Raw genomic sequence first — 14,174 nt, forward strand, 5'->3', positions numbered from 1 at the left:
ACCACTGCATTCCAGCCTGGGCCACAGAGTGAGACTCCATCTCAAAAAAAAAAAAAAAGAAAAAAAAGAAATGACAGGTAACCACCTTCCTGCCTCTGACCCACCTCCCGCTTTTTGCATTCTTCATTTGGGTCAAATACTTAACCCTATTGCTTCAGGGTAAGGCAAACAACAGATCTCAGGAAAGAAGGTTTTTTTTTTTTTTAGACAGTTTTGCTCTTGTCGCCCAGTCTGGAGTGCAGTGGTGCGATCTCGGCTCACTGCAACTTTCACCTCCCGGGTTCAAGTGATTCTCCTGCCTCAGCCTCCGGAGTAGCTGGGATTACAGGCACCCGCCATGATGCCCAGCTAATTTTTTGTATTTTTAGTAGAGACGGGGTTTCACCTTTTTGGGCAGGCTGGTCTCAAACTCCTAACCTCAGGTGATCTGCCCGCTTTGGCCTCTCAAATTGTTGATATTACAGGCATAAGCCACCATGCCCGGCCAGAAGTTTTATTTCCAAACCCCAGGAAGGCATTACAAATAACAGAGATAGAAACCCAAATTAAGCTCTGAAACAACTGGAGACAGGCCTGCCTAGGTGATCAGGGGCATCCAGGCAGCAGGGATGGGAAGCAGAAGAGATGCATTCTGGATAGGGACCTCACCCCAGAGCCTCAGTCTGTATATACGTGTGACTATTCAGGGACCGGGAGTTGCGTACCAGAAACCCACCAATCCTAGTGTTGCCCTGGGTGGGAGGCAGAGAAGGAAGCAGCACGTGAGGTCAAGGACATTACCAAGTCTGACCTTGGCATTTGTCGCCTGCTCTGATCCCCAACAGTCCATAAATAAGTTATTCAGCACATCTCAGGTGTGGAGGCGGGGGAGCAAGCCAACTAGCCATAGCCTCTGGAAGAAGGGGCAGGCCAGCCTGGCACTGGGGCAGAGCTACAGCAGAATGCAGTCTGACTCGTGCTTCGGCCTCTGCCGACGCTCCCCAGCTGGGCGTCCAGATGTGGCTCCTCTCCCCTGTATCAGATTTAACAATCGGTCACTGAACTTCCTTGGAAGAGCACAAGAAGAGATTCTAGAAGAAGGGGTGTCAGGATTGGGACAGGGAGTAGGGAGAGGAAGACAGGAAGGGGCTCCAGGGGAGAGGGACAGGCAGGGGAAAGGCCCTGAGAGAAGAAACCTTGAAGAGACCAGTGCAGGAATAACAGGTGTTCTGGACCCGGCAAAGCATGAGGTGGAAACCAGGAGTGTGGGCGCCCGGGCAGCAGCCCACCTGCGGTAACACGGCCCGCGTCCACGTCCGCACTGGCTGCACTGCCTGCTGCTGTTGATACTCCTCTTGCTGAAGCTGCTGGGCCAGCTCCAAGTCGGTAAGCCCCAGCGCGCCTCGTGGCTGCTGCTGCTGCTGCTGCAGGGACAGAGCAATCAGGTAGTCCTGGGGAGAACAAGAGTTGTACAGCGGGCTCAGGCCCAGAGCTGTGGCTATTCAGGCGAGGTTTCCAAATCAGTTTTTCCGCATCCCTCAAATTCTCTAGCTCTTTCTCCCTACAGAGCAGCACACACAGCCAAATGCATTATCTGTGGTACCAGAGAATACACACCAAGTGAGGAGATGGTCTGAGGTAACCCAGAGAGAAAGGCATGGGTTCACATGGCCTCTAGCAGTTAAAATGTATGTAGCAAAAAGCTCTCTGAGGCACATGTACTCTCTGCACTGTTCCTAAGTGCCCTACACACCTGGTCTACCTGCAGCTGCTTTTCTGGGGAGCCACTCCCACCTTCTGCTCCAGGCCCCTTGCCCAGGGAATGACTCAGGTGAAAGTCGGAGTCACAAAAGCAGCTGTCTCCATCCACATTGTGCAGGCTCTCCCATACGACTTGCTCCTCCTGTAGAAACCCCTGGTCAGTGACCAGTAGGTATAAGTGACTCTACAAAGTAAAGAACAGAGCTCATTGGGGGGAGGCAGTTCACTGCCAGAAATCTCGGTATGAGCATGTGGACAGTTTTTTTCTTGGAGATGGAGTCTCGCTCTGTCGCCCAGGCTGGAGTGCAGTGGCGCAATCTCTGCTCACTGCAAGCTCCGCCTCCCGGGTTCGCGCCATTCTCCTGCCTAAGCCTCCCAAGTAGCTGGGACTACAGGCACCTGCCACCATGCCCGGCTAATGTTTGGTATTTTTTTAGTAGAGACGGGGTTTCACCGTGTTAGCCAGGATGGCCTCGATCTCCTGACCTCATGATCTGCCCACCTCGGCCTCCCAAAGTGCTGGGATTACAGGCATGAGCCACCGCACCCAGACCCTGAGCATGCGGACCTTTTACAAATATGTGGCCTTGTGGGGAAGAAAGGGATGTCTGAGTGTATGTCCAGCTGGGTGTGAGCACAGTGGTCATTCTGGCCAAGCGTGGCATGGAGTCGTCGGGGCTGAGATACCACACAAGACCCTGCTCCCCCCATTTCCCGTTGTTCTCTGGGCTTGCCTAATGGCTCTTAGGATAAATCCTTTGAGAACCAGAGACCCCTCCCTCTGCTGCTCAAATCCTAGAGAACTTTGGCAGTTTCTAACTTTTGAAGACCAGCATTGTTCAAAAATTCCACTGCCCCCTCCTAGGGGAGGATCATACTTTCCTGTCCCATCGACGGCAGGCTTATCCCTTATGGCTTGCTCTGGCCAGAAGATGTCAGCAGAAATGACATGTGTTATTTCCAAACAGAAGCTCTAAGCATGAGTGCACAGTGCCCCTCTCTCTCTCTGTTCCCACATATATTCCAGATAAAGGATCTTATGTCAGCTGGGTCCCAGAGTGAAGATGGTGTGGGACAGAACCATAGCCAGTCCACAGTGGACATGCACCAGGAGCGGGAAATGAACCTTAATTGTGGTAAACCACAGGGATTTGAGGGGTCACTTGCTACCACAGCTTAATCTAGCTGATCCCAGCTGGACCCACAAGAAAAAGGCACCAGGAAATGACAACACCGCAGCCCGCCACCCCCAAACCCGCATTACCTTATGCTTAGTCATGGTGCTAAAGTGGTTGTTTCGGAAAAAGACGCTAAGTTCACCCTCCTTAGCAGCTGCTGTCAGCTCACACAGTCCGTGGTAGGTCAGCTGGGCCGCGGTGGTCTCCAGGAACTGCTCTGCAATCAGGCCTGCCAGAAGGGGACAAGTCGGGGGAAACTTGGCTTAAGTTCAAGGTCCACAACAGGAAGGACCATCCAGAGAGCCCCTGTCAAAAGCCCCGGGGGGTCAGTCCCACCTTCTGACGTCCCTTTCTTGAAACCTGGCTGTATTCATTCACTTAACAAATACTTATAATAGAGCAGCTACCTTGTGCCAGGCACTGGGGATACCTCAATGAACTAAACAGAAATTCCCCAAGCTCCTTCTTGTGAAGCTTATATCTAGTGGGATGTGGTAGGAGACGACACCCAATAAAAAGCCTAAGCAGCCGTCATTCCCTCCACATACTATCCATGAGAAGGGGAGGAATGTCACCTTCTGTCACGAGGTTGGTGTCACTGGAGTGTTTGCAGGTGATGATCCTCTCCACCAGCTGGTTGTAACTCAGTTTCCCAACTGCACGCACAGCCTCAGGACTCTGCTTGGGTAGTGGGATGTGGGATACCAAAAAAAATTGTTTTTTTTTTGTTTTTTTTTTTTAAGGAAGGAAATGAACAAAGCTCACAAGGACTACAACCCTATGATGAAGGGTTCCTGAACACTTTTTTTTTTTTGGTCTCTCAAAAAAAAAAAATTTCAGGAAACCATTCATCATAGGGTTGCTGTGTTGCCCAGACTGGCCTCGAACTCCTCCCAAGTAGCTGGGAATACAGGCATGTGCCACCAAACCCATCTGCTTCCTGAATTTTTGATGTCTAAAGAACTGACCTCTTTGCATGTAGTTTGCTTGTATTTGCATGTTACCCCCAAAATAGATTAAAATTCAAGGAATTCTGTGTTGGGTCCAGTCTCTAAACACTATTTCCCTCCCAAGCCAATTTAACCCTTAACTCCCTAACCTCTACCCCACACAAATTTGCCTCTCTCATGCCAGCTTGAGCTGGATAAGGTCCCAGTGGGCCCTCCCACCCTCACCTGTGGATCAACAAGCCAGCCATGGTACAGAGGTATGCCTAGTAGGTCAAAGACACTGCACTCGGGTGTATACTCAAAATCAGAGACGCCTGTGAATCGCACATTGACATCCAGACCTGTGGCCAGTTTAGGCAGCACTGTCATTGCATCATCCACATTCTGGGGGTAGAAAAAAAATGATGGAGATTCTAGACTTCTCTCCCACCACTCCACTCCCACCTCCAGAAATTAAAAATTAACCTTATTGCTTTTCTTCCCTGATTCTCTTACAAGCCACTCCATTTCTCCCTTGCCTCAACCCTTCTCTATCTTATATAAATGAACATTGTTTTTCTTTGAGAGTCTAAGTCTAATTCTTTCATCCAGGCTGGAGTGCAGTGTGTGACCCCAGCTCACTGCAGCCTCAAACTCTTGGTTTCAAGTGACCCTCCCACCTCAGCCTCCTGCGTAGCTGGGACTACAGGCACGCACCGCCATACCTGGCTAATTCTTGAAAAAAAATTTTTTTTTGTAGAGACAGGGATATTATTATGTTGCCCAGGCTGGCCTCGAACTCCTGGCCTCAAGTGATCCTCCCGCTTTGGCCTCTCAAAGTGCTGGGATTACAGGTGTGAGCACCCGGCCAATGAACATATTTTCTAGGACAAAGATAAACTCTCCTTTGACTCCTGCAGAATGAAATCATGGTTCAAGGAAACCTCTGAAGAAGCAACAAAAGCTTATCTTAGTATTTCAAGATGTCCCCTTACAAACCTGCAAACCCCTATGCCTGCAGACCTTTTGCCTCACCTGCTGAAAATTAAGCTGAAGTCCCTCTGATTTCTCCTGGGGCTTGATGGACAGGAGGCAGTTTCCTACAAGACAGGGCCCCTTATCAGCTTACCCCACCGATCATCCCAAAAGCTAAGTTTCCTCTTCTCCTGGAGAATGGGGGTAATGTCACAGAACACAGATTTTCAGAGCTGGAAAATACTTAGAGTCTAATGTGGACTCTTCATTTCTCAGAGGAGGCAACAGCTTCATAAAGGTGAAGGGCCCACCCAGGGTCAGATACAAAAGCTAAGGGCAGAATTGGTGTTACAACCCAGGACTCCTGACACGTTGGCTTTTCATTCTCCAGCCTTGCAGAGAAGCCCCATAGACCCTTACCCTCCCTGCCATATCAGAACCCCCAAATGGAGATCCCTGAATAGTCCAGATTTCTGGCTGAGTGGATAGCTCTGGAACCCCTTGGGTAATTCCTCTTCAAGGCCCAGTCACTCACCAAGATGGGCCATGAGCTCATCCGATGTGATCACTTCCTTCTGCGGGGGGAGCTTCACCTGGAGGCAGAAGGGGTGATCACGTGTGTGCTTTCTTCCAAAGAGCACTGAAGGAAGAACCCATGGAAAGGCAAGGGGGAGCTCCAGTAGTAGGGTGGGGTAGGAAAAAAGGCTTGCAACTGGCGCAAGGGAATGAATGAAATCTTGCAAGGCATGCGCATTTGCTAGGGAGTAGGAGATACAGGAGTAGGACAGATCTTCCTCTTTTTTTTTTTCTTTGTTTTTAGGAACATCTTATCTCATTTGCTCAAGCTGGAGAAATAGGGAGAATAATCTGAAAAGTTTTGACTGGTTTGAGGACATCAGGATGATCAAGGAAGTAAGTCAGGGAACAGTCCTCCCTGATATTTTTTGCACCCCTAACTGCATGTTCTCTTACCTTCCACTGGAGAAACAGGATGTTCATGATGGCAAGGAGAGGGCAAGGGCCGTTAGTGCTCTGGGTGATGATGGGTGTCCGTTCTCCTTTCCAAGGGATCCACTTGACCCAGTAGAAATCTGGCTCAGGCTGTCTGGTCCTGGGGGACTGAGGAAGCTTCTGGGGCGTGGAGCATGCCCTTATTGTCTCTACTTCAGGCAGTGTCCCAAGGGTTGTCCCCGGTGGAGCTGAGCTAGCTTCAGGCAGAGGGGACTCAAGGTTGTCCCCACACTGGCTAGGCAGCAAAGCTTGGTCTGCTGGTTCCCGTTCTCCAGCCTCCCCATCAGCATCTCTTGCATCTGTGTCCTGAGGGTGCTCATCTGGGCCTGCCAGAACCTCATGGTTTTCAGGGATGACTGCTTCTGCAGTCCCAGCCTTACCAGGGGCTGGATCCTCAGGCTGATGGTGTTCCATGGTCAAAAGGGACTCAGCTGAGGGGCACTGAAGATGTTTACTGACCTCAGGGACTTGCCTAAGCCAGGCTTGGGATGCAAAAGAGTGACCTGTCCAATAAGAAGGAAATCAGTGGGCTGGAAAGCAAACTAACCCAGAAAAGTCTTGGAAAAGGAATGTAGTGTAGAAGGCTGGCTAGTGTTTGTGCAGTCACTCCTGGCTATGGGCAGTATATGTGTAAACAGAAGGGCCCTGTGCTGAGCTCTTTCCACCTCTAACTTGCTGTGACCAGATGAGACCAAGAGGTCGTGGGGCTTCCAGACTTGGGAGGGAAGACTGGTGGGATTGAAGACATGGGTGGAGTCAGCTTCCCTGAAACAGATCATGACAGGGAAGGGAGAAAAGACAGAGAGAAAGGGAGAGCACAAAGGAGAAAGAAGGATAAGAGGTGGAGAAAGAAATGTTAAATCTACGCTAATGGTTATTAATATGATGATCTTTAGCTTACTCTAATAGGCATCACATCAGTAACCCCCTCATAGCCAAGACAGGGATAATTCCTCTGCCCTACCCCACACTCTGCCCCTTCACACAACATACTAAGAATATACAGGCTGCTTGTATGTTTAGGGATACCTTCTCTCTGCCTCACCCAAGGATAAAAAGATTAAGTCACACAGTGCTTGGGGTGAAGAATGGAGGAGGCACAGAGAGTCAGTTTCATGCCCCTAAAGGTGAAATGCTGGTGAGGAAGGGGAAGTCTTCCACCTCAAAGGGCTCTACTGAACCTTACACAATCCCAAACCATAGTATAAAGGCCTTGGGAGGGGTTTCCTGTAAGCTGGGAGGGGAAATGTAGGTCGTGGGAACTGGTTTTGATAAATAACTTCAGATTGGGGCAAAAAAGCACTCCCACAAGTTCTTCCAGTAAGCTTCTCTTTAAAAAAAAATTAATAAAGATAGCAAATTTCTTTTATTAAATTGAGACAGGGTCTTGCTTTGTTGCCTAGGCTGGTCTCAACTCCTGGGGGCCCAAGCAATCCACCCTCCTCAGCCTGCCAAAGGACTGGGATTATAGGCATGAGCCACGGTGCCTGGACCCAGTAAGCATCTCTTGACAGCTAGAGTTGAGACAGCAACTTTTCCTCAGTTCATTTTTTCTCCCCAGAAACTGCCTAAACCCAGAGATACTCTCTTGCCTCTTATTTCTATGAAATATGAAAATGCTTATTATTAATTTACATAACAATACTCCCTCTACATTCACCTACCTAAAGTTTTATGTCTATTCCCATCCAAGTGGTTTTATTTATTTATTTTTATTTTTTTGAAAAGGAGTTTTGCTCTTATTGCCTAGGCTGGAGTGCAATGGTGCGATCTCGGCTCACTGCAACCTCTGCCTCCTGGGTTCAAGTGATTCTCCTGCCTCAGCCTCCCAAGTAGCTGGGATTACAGGCATGCACCACCATGCCCAGCTAATTTTGTATTTTTTAGTAGAGACGGAGTTTCTTTCTCCATGTTGGTCAGGCTGGTCTTGAACTTCCGACCTCAGGTGATCCTCTCACCTCGGCCTCCCAAAGCGCTGGGATTACAGGCGTGAGCCACGGCGCCCAGTCCTCTCCAGGTCATTTTAGATGTGAACACCGGACCTGTTTAACCTGTTCTCTATCAGCACTAGAGGCACATTGAGGCAAGCACAGATAGACATTTAACTAATACTGTGGGTATAAATAATAACCACAAATCCTGCCCTTTGGAAAACATCTCCCTTCAATCTCCTTGCTCCCCTCCCACTCTTTATCAGGGAGAGAAACAGGGAGAAATTAGTTAGGGGCCAGGCGCGGTCCCAGCAGTTTGGGAGGCTGAGGCGGGCAGATTACTTGAGGTCAGGAGATCGAGACCATCCTGGCCAACATGGCGAAACTCTGTCTGTATTGAAAGTACAAAAATTAGCCAGGTGTGTTGGCACGTGCCTGTAGTCCCAGCTGCTTGGGAGGCTGAGGTGGGACAATTGCTGGAACCTGGGAGGCAGAGGTTGCAGTGAGCTGAGATGGTGACACTGCACTACAGCCTGGGCGACAGAGCAAAACTCCATCTCAAAAATAAAATAAAACAAAATAAAATAAATTAAACTAGTTAGAAATCTTGTCTTTTCTCCACCCTCCTCCCAGCCTGAGACTGCTTCCTTCTTGTAAACCTATAGGAATTTGGGGCTAGGGGAAGGCCTGGGAGATGAAGTTGAGGAACATTAAAGTTACTGAAACAAAATAAGCCTAGTCACTCAAATTGATTATCCTCTTGATTCACATATGTTTATGCTAGCTGCCTATCATTTACATGTTGTTAATTTAGAATCAGAGTAGCAAAAATTGCCTACAGGCCTTACACTTTTTTCTCTCTTTCTTTCTCTTCTTTTCTTCTCCCCTTAAATGACACTTAGGGTGAACCTCAAAGCAGATGCTAGAGCCTGGAAAAGTGAAAAAGCTTGAAGAAAAGCAGGCCTTGGCCGGGCACAGTGGCTCATACCTGTATCCCAGCACTTTGAGAGGCCGAGGCGGGCGGATCACCTGAGTTCAGGAGTTCAAGATCAGCCTGGCTAACATGGTGAAACCCCATCTCTACTAAAAATACAAAAATTAGCCGGGCGTGGTGGCGGGCACCTGTAATCCCAGCTACTCAGGAGGCTGAGGCAGGATAATTTCTTGAACCCTGGAGGTGGAGGTTGCAGTAAGCCAAGATTGTGCCACTGCACTCCAGCCTGGGTGACAAGAGTGAGACTCTGTCTCCAAAAAAAAAAAAGAAAAAAAGAAAAGCAGGTCTCATTTTTTATATTTTCTCTCCAGTGCCAGAAATGATCAATGATGAAGTGGGGGTTGGGCAGCAAGCTGGCTGGAGAGGTGAGCCAAAGGAACCCAGGAGTGGACACCCGAGGGAGTGGGGTCTCAGAGGAACTGGGCAGAGCTAAATGGGCTAAGTCTTAAGAGGCAGGGGCAGGAAATGTAATAGAGGGTTTCTACTCTACAAGGTCCAATCCTGCTGGGGAGGGCATGGAGTATTTCAGAGTAGGAAAGAATGAGGGAGAGGATAGTCAGACAAATCAAAGTTTCATTCTTTTCCTCCTCTTTCTCAGCTCCTCAAGTCCTACACTTTCTCTCTAGCTGGAATTATGGTGGTGGGTGAGGGAGTTAAAATAACCCTGGCTCCTCCCTAATCAATGGCAGTAGAGAGCCAAAAGTTGGAAGAAGCATGTAAAACAGGTATGTAGCTTCAAGAAGACACTCCTCCTCTCTGTAGGAACAGTTCCCTTATTGTCTCACACCAATCTCCTTCTTAGTCTGACCTACGTCTTTGTGCAATCAATAGTTTAGATTTTCATCTCAGAATATGTCAACCATGGCCGCAGTGCCCTGTCTACTTGCTCACAAGGAGAGGGGGAGGGTTTCGTGCTTTCATTAAAAGGAGGAGGACCAAGCAGCATCCCCTTTACAGCTAAGTCAGCTCTCCTGACTTAGCTCCTGTAAGCAATCCAGACTTGTAGACCAAAGGTGGAAGGACAGCAGGTGTCAGCTCCCCAAGCTGGAGAGGAAACAGAGAAGGGTGGGAGAAGAGGTGAAGAAGATGATTAAAATAAAGTTTTTACCTTAAAGAAGTGGGTGCTATTCCAAGATTGAGAAGGAGGGTTCAGCCGTGGCAATGCGATGGGGGAGATAGGTGCAATGAGGGGGGCTGCCAGTGCCAGCTGCCTTCCAGCTGTCAACGCCTGAGCTTATACAGGTTTACACAGCTTTATGAGCGACGGTCCAGGCTGGGTTGTGGCCGCTTCCGGACTCACGCCCAGTACTGGGGGCACTGGAGGAGGGTGAAAGCAGGCAGGGGCGCAGCCCAGGTGCTCCAGGTCGCTTATAGAGTCTTCAGGATTCCAGAGTTGCCGAGTCTATGGCATGCGCTCCAGGCCCTGACTACAAGCTGGTTTTCAAAGGAAGTTTGTGGTTTTTCTTTTCTTCTCTCTCTCTTTTTTGTTCTCATCAGGAGGAAGAAAAATTAGGCAAGGACAAGCTCCCTGGAGGAGGAGGGGCCTGCCCAGCGCTGGCGGATTTCCATCAGGGCTTTCTGACCCGGTCAGCAGCTTTGTGATCAGCAGAGAGGGAGCGAGAAACAGGAGAGAAAAACAACAGACCCTTTCTCTTCCCTCTGCCTGCCTCTGGAAGGCACGGAGCGCTTGTGCCTCTCTGGTGAGAATAGGGAAGAGCAAGTGCCCTTGCTAAGTAGGGAGGAGCAGGGCTCGACAGAAGCAGCTTGTTGGATCTGGGCTCTCTCTCTCTGGGTATGGCAGTTCTTTGCTCTGGATCCACAGAAGCAGGACCAAAGAGCACGATATTTGCATATATTACTCAATTAATGTTAAAAACAAACAAACAAACCCAGCTGTTTTCCCTCTGGAGCCCTCCAGAGAGCTCCTTTCCAAGTCCTTGCTGTATCATTTTTAAGTCTAGAAATGAAACTGGTTGGGTTGTGCACCTGGTAGAGTGCAGAGGGTGTGGTAGAAGCCCCAGGCTCTGGGCGCTTTGGCTGACGCCTGTAATCCCAGCACTTTGGGAAGCCAAGGCGGGCGGATCACGAGGTCAAGAGATCAAGACCAACCTGGCCAACATAGTGAAACCCCATCTCTACTAAAAATACAAAAATTAGCAGGGCGTGGTGGCACGTGCCTGTAGTCCCAGCTACTCCGGAGGCTGAGGCAGGAGAATCACTTGAACCCGAGGCGGAGGTTGCAGTGAGCCAAGATCCTGCCACTGCACTCCAGCCTGAAGACGGAGCAAGACTCCGTCTCAAATAGAAGAAGAAGGAAAGAACTGGCAGAGCAGGCAGGAGATCCAACACCCCTGTGCTCTGGATCTCGGTTCCACCGCAGGCCTCTCATCAGTCACCTCCTCTCGATTTACAGCTGGAGAAGCAGGAAAAGCTGGTGTGAGGCTGACGGCAGGAAATAAAGGGATAGATAAATGAGGGAATTTTTGATGATGAGTGTCCATTTATTTGCAGTACCTGCACTACCCTGCGGCTGGAAAGTGGCAGTTAAGGGAGGTGGGAACCTAACTCTACATTCTGAAGGGTTCCCTAAACTCTATGTACAGGGCCGCCACAGGATGAAACTTCAAGCAACTCCAAAGGCTGAAAGAGCAGTTGGAACAATTAGGGTGGCAGAGAGCAAAAAGCCAAGGTTACAACCGTCCAAGAAAGGAAGGAGAAGATATTTGCCGAGGCTGTAGAAAAAAACAGGCTACAGAGTTGCAAAGGGAGAAGCAGCAGGAGTTGGCAGGAGACGTAGGTGTTAGGTAAACAAGAGGGGTCAAAGATTATTCTAATGTTCTCCTAACATGAACAACCACAAAATTGGTGGCGATTGAATCAGTTTGGTAAAGGGCAGAATTTCGAGAAAGAAGATGATCTGTTTTGCCAAGTGTCATTTAAAATGTCAACCAGATGCTCGGTGTGATATATGGAAAGATGTTATACTTGGCCTGATCTGAGAGGGAAAGTTCAGATGTCACAATAATGGGTTACTGTGACACATACACATTTGTTTACCGAACGACTGATCCCTCAGAAAACGACCCTTCCCTCGGTTGCTAGGGTCATTGCGGAGTTGCGGGACTACGTTTCCCACGTCGCCCCACGCCACGCCCCCTTGGCCTCTCCGGAAAGACGTCCCAGGAGCCTCTGGGCGTAGAGCCCCGCCTTCGCCGCTGGGGGCGGGGCGACGCCGGGCTCCGGAGCGCCCGCTTACGCAGTTCCTCCCGGGGTCGGAGGCCGATTCGCCGTGTGGCGGGTTCGAGTCCCGCCTCCTGACTCTGGCCTCTAGCCCCTGAGTCTCAGGCGGGGTGCATTCGCCGGGGAAACCTCTCCTCGACCAGGGGCGACGGCGTACTTTGGGCTTCATCATGGAGGACTACCTGCAGGGTTGTCGAGCTGCTCTGCAGGTAACGGATCCCTGTCTGTGACTGTAAGGAATGGAGCACGGGGTCTAGGAAAGACGAAGACTTGGGATCTGGGGGAGCCTCGACGGTCCGTGTGGAGGGAACACTGAGTTGTGGGGAGGGGGGTTGGGGCCTGATCAGTTTTGGGGCATGAGGAGCGAGGAGCGAGAAGCCAGCTTAGGAGCGTGAGAATGCTGCTTGCTCAGTCTCCCGGTTTTTGGCTCCCCGCCTTTGGGGTCCGCCCGAGAGCGGGGAGAAGTCTTGGGTCTGAATCCTGCATTTGAGCCTCTGCTTGCTGTCATCTTGGTCAGTTCCGTCAAAAGAACCAGGACTGTGCCGCCGCCAGCCTAGCCCCGCGAGGTGTGTTTATTCTTTTCTCCCCGCCCCTCTTTGAGTTCTCGGCTCCCAAGGCTTCGCTTGGCCCATTGGCCTCCAGGTGAACCTCGGGGGTGTGGAGGGAACCGGTGCTCACGGCTTTATTTCCTCTGAATGGCGGTTTCTGTCTGGCGGGCTGAACTCATTTCTAGGTTAGAAGTAGTCACAGTATTTTACTTAAAGTCAGTGTTTTTAAGCCAAACATACAGAATCCATCAGGCATATTTGTTGACCCACAACCAGCATTCCTTTGCCTTCAGGTTTCTCCTTTGGCCTTAACGCACACAAATGACAAAAATTCTCCACTTGGAAGGGATAAGCACAAAGTGTGTTTGGAATCAAAACCATAAATATGACTACTGAATGCTTTGTGGCTTATTTTTGGTGCTCTCTGAGTCAGTTGGACTCACCCAGCCATGCTGAGCCGTCATGAGGCATTAGGCTGTTATCCCCAGTTAGCAGCAAAAAGCTAACCAGAGACAGGCTCCGGGAGGTCACCCGGCCCCTCCACTTTGAGTTATACAGCCCTGAAGAAACCTAGATAGATGAGCTTTCCTTTTTAGATATCTTAAACTCTACAAATTCCCCTGGGGGACAGATTCTGGTCTTTAACAAATCCTGGAAGTCACTTAATTCGTGCTGCAGACTCAGCTGCTGGAATAAATGAGTTGTCTTCATATTGAATTGGGGAGAAGGTCCATTTTAACACCGATTACATAGACATTTTCCATGTGAAAAACAAATTTGGGGAGTTATTTCAATGCATAAGGCCATTTGGGACCAATCCCTTTTTGTTACCTCTGATTCCACCACAGGGCGCTTATTGGAGGACTAATGTAGAGTTTTTGGGGCACGGTTCTAAGTGCTAAACAGTTGGATTTTCCCCCCCAGTAACCCAAATGACTGGTCTCTTCCACCATTTGGTAAAGTGCCCTTGGATCTGAAACCTCACCAAATAGTATTTCTTTGCATGCATCTACTCTCCAGCATATAACCTCCAGAGCCTCCCCCCACCCCCAGGTTAGTAGTATATTCTCTATTTTTATTTTGTATTTGTTTGTTTATTTTGAGCCAGGGTCTCACTCTGTTGCCCTGGCTGGAGTGCAATGCTGTGATCACCTCCCTGGCTCAAGTGATCCTCCCACCTCAGCCTCCCGAAAACGCTGCGACTATAGGCAGTGCCACCATGCAGGGCTTATTTTTTGTATTTTTGTAGAGACAGGGTCTCGCCATGCTGCCCAATCTGGTTTTGAACTCGTTGACTCAAACAATCCCCCTGGCTTGGCTTCCCAAAGTGCTGGAATTACAGGTGTGAGCCACTATACCCAGCCCGAATAGTATATTCTCTACAACAGTATGAAGCTGGAAAAATACGTGATTTTTCCAATATCGCTGGCATCCTGACCTTTCTCTCCCTGCATTTATCCCCCAAGGAGCAAGATCTAGATCTTCCTTTCAAACTTGTGAACTTGTGAAAGGTGAGAGCTTTCATGTGTGTCTTAGAGCTTTCATCATCACCTGTCCTCTCCAGGGCCTGGAGAAATGAGAAAATTAGACTCTAGGAAGGTTAACAGGGGAACTGATAGCAAGACATA

General features: G+C 49.5%; 2 protein-coding genes across 21 annotated transcripts in view; one reads left to right on the forward strand and one right to left on the reverse strand.

Moving 5' to 3' along the window:
* Positions 1-477: 477 nt before the first annotated feature.
* MINDY1 (MINDY lysine 48 deubiquitinase 1) lies at positions 478-11,720 on the reverse strand. 17 transcript variants are annotated; one of them, XM_063626316.1, is made up of 10 exons: positions 9,867-11,720; positions 5,795-6,598; positions 5,358-5,415; positions 4,883-4,947; positions 4,094-4,252; positions 3,494-3,596; positions 3,005-3,147; positions 1,733-1,924; positions 1,269-1,430; positions 478-1,012 (listed from the first exon to the last, which is right to left on the reverse strand). In XM_063626316.1, exons 2-10 carry the CDS (start codon positions 6,245-6,247, stop codon positions 932-934), a joined length of 1,416 nt encoding a protein of 471 aa, XP_063482386.1. In that variant the 5' UTR covers positions 6,248-6,598; positions 9,867-11,720; the 3' UTR covers positions 478-931. The 17 variants fall into 17 exon arrangements, with proteins under 17 accessions (XP_063482386.1, XP_063482387.1, XP_063482388.1 ...); XM_063626317.1 differs by having other exon boundaries at positions 1,269-1,397; positions 3,494-3,599; positions 9,867-10,685; XM_063626318.1 differs by having other exon boundaries at positions 1,269-1,397; positions 9,867-10,682.
* Positions 11,721-11,948: 228 nt separating this feature from the next.
* The window catches only part of PRUNE1 (prune exopolyphosphatase 1), a 33,082-nt gene continuing 30,856 nt past the window's right edge, over positions 11,949-14,174 (forward strand). Inside the window, exon 1 of one of the 4 annotated variants that reach the window (XM_063626341.1) lies at positions 11,949-12,207. In XM_063626341.1, coding sequence (XP_063482411.1) covers positions 12,169-12,207 — 39 coding nt within the window. In that variant the 5' untranslated portion in view covers positions 11,949-12,168. The remainder of the gene's footprint in view (positions 12,208-14,174) is intronic. The other 3 variants (XM_063626342.1, XM_063626343.1, XM_063626344.1) reach the window with 3 other exon arrangements.

The sequence above is a fragment of the Symphalangus syndactylus genome, chromosome 12 (assembly GCF_028878055.3).
Source record: "Symphalangus syndactylus isolate Jambi chromosome 12, NHGRI_mSymSyn1-v2.1_pri, whole genome shotgun sequence".
NCBI classification, from domain to species: domain Eukaryota; kingdom Metazoa; phylum Chordata; class Mammalia; order Primates; family Hylobatidae; genus Symphalangus; species Symphalangus syndactylus.

Bases quoted from the DNA above. Each gene is read 5' to 3' on its own strand.
- MINDY1 (XM_063626304.1), bottom strand. From the start codon at position 9,704: ATGCTGCTTGGTCCTCCTCCTTTTAATGAAAGCACGAAACCCTCCCCC. The intron at 6,337-9,649 runs GTGAGCAAGTAG...CTTATTGGACAG, and splicing joins GAAACCCTCCCCCTCTCCTT to GTCACTCTTTTGCATCCCAA. The intron at 4,253-4,882 runs GTGAGGCAAAAG...TTCTACCCCCAG, and splicing joins TTCAGCTTAATTTTCAGCAG to AATGTGGATGATGCAATGAC.